A 6,187-nucleotide genomic window follows, 5' to 3' on the forward strand; every position below is an offset into this window, starting at 1 on the left:
TCTTCTTTTTCTTTTGGGCTTGTTGTGCTGTTCGCCCCAGCGATCATGTAACGGTGTTGGTTGCTTTGGAATACAAAGCGGGGGGAAACCCTTTTTCGGGAAAATCTAAACAATTTTTCAGAACATCCAACAACCTGATCATTTCATAGCCACCATTTCTTCCGATTGTAGTTGATATTGACTGGTATGGCACCGAAATCAATTTCTACTTATCTCGAAAAAAATTCATTTTCTACTCTCTTTTTTCCTGAGCACTCTCCGTTTCCTTTGTATATTAGAATTAAATGGATCCATATGGTTTTTAATTTTGAAAATGATCCATCCCATATTTTCGAAACATATGTCAACAATAGTTCCTTAAGGAATTGAGGGTTTGCCAAAAGCACAGTCATGAGACTGGATTCTAAGAGTATCCATATCCCTAGCTAGATCCTAAGCAACACTAAAGAGGGAGAAATTGTCTTACATCAGTGAAAATGGATGTAGGTCTAAGAACGAAAATACTTTACGACCAGAGCAGTAGGGCGAGCATCTGATAAATTCTACGCAAGTACGGTATATTTTATTGTTAACTATCTCATGCATATATGTTTAACCAAAATGTGAAGCTCGTCTTAGCGTCCGATAAAAGAAGCTTAGATGGGTCGATAAGGGAGATATTTGCTGTGCCGTTGATATTGGCGTCTACTCCGTAGTATACAAGTAGTATCTAACATCAATCATTTGGCTGGCTCTACCGTCTGATTCCGGATCCAACCGTTGAAATGCAAGCAAGTGGATGATGCCCCGGGATGATGAGCCTCCCTGCCAGATGCATGCCGCGTGGGTCCAAGCATCGTACAAGGGCACCGTAGCGACGTGACTACGCTGCGCACGTTACTCTGATAGCAGCCCTCTCTCTCCTCCTCGGTGTCTCACTAGGTTCAGGCTCGGGGCACAGATAGAAACAGAGGGACAAATATAGTTGCACTGTGGTCCATGCATGCATGCATGGATGCTAGTATTTTTCTGTACGTGGTGATCGATCGGTCGAGCAGCTGCCGCTGCACGCTGGGTGGCTACCTAAGCTAGGCCTCTCTCTCTCTCTCTCTCTCTCTCTCTCTCTCTCTCTCTCTCTCTCTCTCTCTGCGTAAAGCGACTGTGGAGCACAGGGTACGTTGCATGCAGAGCCTGATGAACTGATCGATGAGAGAAACGCAAAACTGCAGAGCTAGCTAGCGCCATGCAAACACACACACATGCACATGCTTTCATTTCATGCATATGTATGCATGCGCAGTGTGCACTGTGCTGTCTGTGCAACGCAGGCGGGGATGTCTGTTCCTTTGATAAAAGAAAGCAAGCAAACCAGTATGCCATGCATGTGTAAGTACGTAGGTACGTGCGTGCGTACATGTATGCATGTACAGCTCCATGCATGCTTTTCTGATAGGTTGGTCGCACTGTGTCGTCCCGTGAGGGTCTACTGCCAGCACAGTACGTGTCGACACGAGTGCATGCCACCATGCGCGTTTCTCCTTTCTATGTATATATATCTATATATGCACACATGCACTGCAGTACGTACGGGAGCAAACCGCTGGAGCTGCAGTTTATACAACGAACTTGCGTGCTTCATTTAGTTGAACTACTAAAATACGTTTCATACTACTAAAGGTAAGGTGATTAGAGGGTGTGCACGCCACGCAGCATGAAGGCCAGGTTGGATGCGTAATCTGCAGTACAAGAAGAAATCATTGTAGCATTGAAGAGAGAATGCATGCATGCCATCACGCTTCACGCAGCAGGAGCAGCAGGGAGATGCATGATTTTGGGCGAAGCGTGCAAGGCGCCGGCACTCACTTTGAGGCGGCGCCATGGTCGGTCGGTCGCCGGCTCGATCATCAGACGACGAAGCGATCGACGGGCGCAGCGCCAATCCCGTGGCGCCACACCCCTCATTCCCATGCATGCACGCAGACGCAGTCCCCTCCTGTCCTCCTGCCCGCCTGTCTGGTACGTGCACAGGCCACGACGACCGCCGATCGCATGCATGGCCATGGCCGGCCGCAGTCTTCTCTCTCGCTCGGCAGCAACAGCAATGCATGCCTCCTCTCCTCTCTCACCTTAACCCTAGCAAAGCAATCGCTTTGATCTGCATCTCCATGTGCATGCACTCCCCGTCTCCAGACTCCAGAGAGAGAGAGGGTGGTGTGTGTAGCTTTGGCAGAGGAGGGGAGGGGGGCATGCACCATGCAGTACGTACTGCAAAAGGGAAAGGGGTAAAGAAAGGTGAAGAGGGATGGGAGGCCGTGACGAAGGCCATTTCCAGCTCTCTCGCTCTCGCTCTCCCTCTCCCTCTCTTTCATCCATTTGGGCGCCAAGTGAGTGCCGCAGCCAAAAGCTGCACCCTCCCCGGTCCTGCCCCCATGCATGACATGGCACGGCATGGCTTGGCTAGCCTTAACTCAAAACTTTGGCTCCTTCCACTGCCTTTCCATATGCTGGCTCGTATGTGCAGAAAAGCGTATATCTACAACGTACCCCACTCTACTAAACACTGCAGAGATATGTAGATATGTATGAAAAGTTGTATGGTGTACGTTGGGCCGTAGAAGCATACATGCATATCGCTCACTTTTGACCAAAACCCTGAATTATTATAAAGGCTACAAATGGGTACTTGCATGCATGATTGGTACGTAGCGTTGTGTGCTACATGCATCGCTCAAATATATTTGAGCAAATTAGCGGAGTAATCCTCTCAGTTTTCTCAAATATATTTGTATTCTTGTCAGAGATTGAGCAAACATTGAAAATATGTAGTGCTATCGTATGATCTCACCGGAATAAACCATTTGGGACTTTAATGCTTGTCCAAAATAAATCTACCACGTTATAGTTTCGCGCTCATAAAAAATAAACTATGTCGCTATGATCTTTATCCACACTGAGAATGTTTTTTTTTTTGCTTGATTTAACGATTACCACATCTTCTACATGGAAGCAATATGTTCTACAAGGAAACATGATAGATCAATGAACGTCAACACAACTTTTTTTCTTTGTCTTTATGATATTTTTATATCGACTGCAAGGTACAAAGATGCACACTCTCGCACACATATATACCACCACACACGCACTTCACATAGAGATAGAAACCTGTTGCGGGATGGTTACAAGGTTTGTTATATCCCCATCCCATGAAGGATCAAACATCGTGTTTGACACTATATTAGGCGCCTATAATGACTTCTGCAATCTTGAAAGTCCAGAGTTGACTACGGGTGCTATGACTACGCGTTGTGTTTCTAAAAAATGAAATAAATTTGCATGTTTTGCTAATTAAAAAGTGAAAACCGATACAAAGCAGATGGATGTATGGAAGCCCGCTAACCACGAGACCATGCACCAATGTGGACACCCAAAAGGCAGACGACCAATATTTGTCCCCAAATTGTCGAACTATCTGTGTTTTGCCCTAACTTCCGCTCTATCATGGAGCCTACCGGCACCCATTCCTAGTTGATGCTATGATGTGCCACCGCTTTCCCTCTCTATATATCAACGTTCTTACTGAATACACCTCCTTGTATGTAAATTCTTTGGATTCATTTTTATGAACATTTTCTGGCCACGACAACGACACCGGGCCCATAGTCGGTCATTCCTTGTTATGCATGATTTTGGATGCAAGTAATGCTAGAGTTCTAACAAGTGACAACCTTACTCACAATGTAATCATTTGGAACATTATTTGGACTTTACTCTCTGGTTGGGTAGATTTAGAGCACCTCTTCAGAAGGATGCCACAATGCCTTGGTGGTTGTACCTCTCCTTGCACACTAGCGCACCTCTGTAAACCTTGTCACTCACTGCCCTCTTTGAGTAATGCATTCAGGTGGAGATCCTCTCCCCATGGTGATTGATCAATAAAAAACTTCGTCCAAACTTTATTATGAGATAATAGTTATATAATAGGGTCCTCAAGCCAATCTGACCAAACAAAGTGATTTAGTTCTTAATTTTACACCCTCTCTGGTTTTTTACTCTGCATAAAACCTTTGGCCAACAATTTTTCTATCAGTATATACTCTATGTGACATAAAATTATGTCATTAGATTCTTATTCCAAAGTACTTACTTATGATAATGGTTTCATATCACATAAGTTACATATTAATAGTGCAACTGTTGGTCAAACGCTTCTCCTAACGAGGACTAATATGCATCCATATCTTCATAATGTGCCCCCGCCAAAATGCCGGTTCAGATTTTATTTATTTATTTATGCATGTCTATCAGCTAACTAAATAAAACGTAGATGGATCACATGCTGTTGCATTTGAGAGCGAAAAAAACTTGGAGGTCCTTGAGTTTCTATCTGGAGAGGCGGATTGGAAATGATTCTTTGTTATCCCAGTTGATGATGAGTAGTTGAGTTTGCACATATATGTGAAAAGACAAGCAGGAGAAAGGGTCTGGTGTCGAGGAGCCGATCGAGGAAAAGATCAGAAACGCCCTCCCATCAGTCACTGCGGGGGGACATGACAAGTCGCCCATGAGGGAAAGCACAAAAGAGAAGCATCCGAGAGATTGACGAGTCGCCGATCGGGGAAAGAAACCACAGTGGTAAAACTCTTTCCCGTGCCAAAATAAACACAGTAAGATGGAAATGGCACCCCATCTCTCTCTCTAGCTCTTTTGTAGTACGTACTCGATCTTGACGCATGCACGGGACACCATGAAACAGTGGTAGAGCTTTAGACTCAGATAAAGACCAAACGACAAATACATGAAGTGACCATGACACAGTACACTACCACATCTCGGTCGATTCGTATGACTCTGACCGTACGTACTACGACACTTCTTCCATGGGACAGACACACAGACATACACTTGTAGTTAATTAAGCTTGCACTAGGGCAGTAACACCTCGCCATGCAAGCACTCTGGACGGACTAATGATGATGCACTTGGGAAGCAATGCAAACTAAACCTAGAAGCTACGTACTCCTACGTAGTGGACTAGTACTAACTAGGACTTCGTACAGGAAACAAAGGTAAGTAGTTGCTGTCTAGAGCAAGACCATGTCGGTGCCGTCGCCGGGGTTGCCGTTCTCGTCGTACAGGTGCAGGTCGCCGTCGTCATGCTCGTCGTCCTCGTCCTCGTCCTCGTCGACGGCCACGGACTCGATAATGTGCGGCGCGTGGCCGCCTCCGAAGGAGCGGACGTGGTCCTTGAGGGAGCGCTTGTGCTTAAAGTCGGAGCCACAGACGCAGAACCACAGCTTGCCGCAGTTCTTCTCGTGGGTGCGCCAGTCGCCGCGCACGGCGAACCGCTTGCCGCAGCGGCGGCACGCGTAGGGCCTCGCGCCGTGCTTGCGGCGGTAGTGCGTCTGCAGCGTGCGGAAGTCCTTGAGCGGCCGCGCCCGCGGGTGGTCGATGTTGTTCCGGCATCCCTCCGCGCAGCAGTAGCACGGCAACCGCATCAGCGACGGCGGCGGCGCTGCCGTGCCCACCGTCACCGCCCCCCGCAGCGACTCCGATCCCTTGCGGTACTGCGACCCGTGCCCCCACATATGCATCTGCGCAGGGAACAGCCAGAAGCTCAAGCTCAGCACATGTACTTTGAACACACACACGTTGATCTGCACCGCCAGTGCATTAAATGATGTACGTGCGACAAAGATCATCGTGTTACCTGCATGTTGTTGAAGCGGTTGAAGGTCTTGTTGCAGACTGCGCAGGAGAACTGGGTGGAGCCGACGAGGATCTCGGCGGCGGAGGGGATCCAGTACTGGCTGGGCACCTGGTTCCCGCCCGCCGTGGCGGCCGAGGGCGGCGCGACCGGCGCGGCGTAGCTCCCGCCGCAGGGAGCCAGATTGGTACCGCACGGAGACGGAGGGGCGATGGAGAGCGACACGCTCACGTTAGGGTCCTGCTCGTGGAACAAGAAGCTGCCGTTGCTGCCGCCGCCGCCTCCGACGCCACAGCCATGGTAGACATGACTTGGGTTGAACCAGGGCGAAGACGCGGTGGAGTGCGCGGCAGTGGCCACGGAGTGAGAGGAGCACGCCGAGGAGGAGGCCGCTGCGTCATGGTGGTGGCCGGGCGGCCAGAGGGAGAGGAGGAGCATGGACTGGTTGTCATCCTCAGTGCCGCCGCCATGGCCACCACTGCCCATCTTGGGCGGAGGGGC

General features: G+C 48.9%; 1 protein-coding gene across 1 annotated transcript; it reads right to left on the minus strand.

Annotated features, from left to right (window-relative positions):
* Positions 1-4,762: 4,762 nt before the first annotated feature.
* Positions 4,763-6,181, minus strand: LOC119305480 (zinc finger protein WIP6-like). The gene is made up of 2 exons (XM_037581990.1): positions 5,690-6,181; positions 4,763-5,573 (listed from the first exon to the last, which is right to left on the minus strand). Exons 1-2 carry the CDS (start codon positions 6,170-6,172, stop codon positions 5,064-5,066), a joined length of 993 nt encoding a protein of 330 aa, XP_037437887.1. The 5' UTR covers positions 6,173-6,181; the 3' UTR covers positions 4,763-5,063.
* Positions 6,182-6,187: the final 6 nt, after the last annotated feature.

This window comes from Triticum dicoccoides, chromosome 5B (assembly GCF_002162155.2).
Source record: "Triticum dicoccoides isolate Atlit2015 ecotype Zavitan chromosome 5B, WEW_v2.0, whole genome shotgun sequence".
NCBI lineage: Eukaryota > Viridiplantae > Streptophyta > Magnoliopsida > Poales > Poaceae > Triticum > Triticum dicoccoides.

Bases quoted from the DNA above. Each gene is read 5' to 3' on its own strand.
- LOC119305480 (XM_037581990.1), bottom strand. From the start codon at position 6,172: ATGGGCAGTGGTGGCCATGGCGGCGGCACTGAGGATGACAACCAGTCC. The intron at 5,574-5,689 runs GTAACACGATGA...TTCCCTGCGCAG, and splicing joins ACCGCTTCAACAACATGCAG to ATGCATATGTGGGGGCACGG.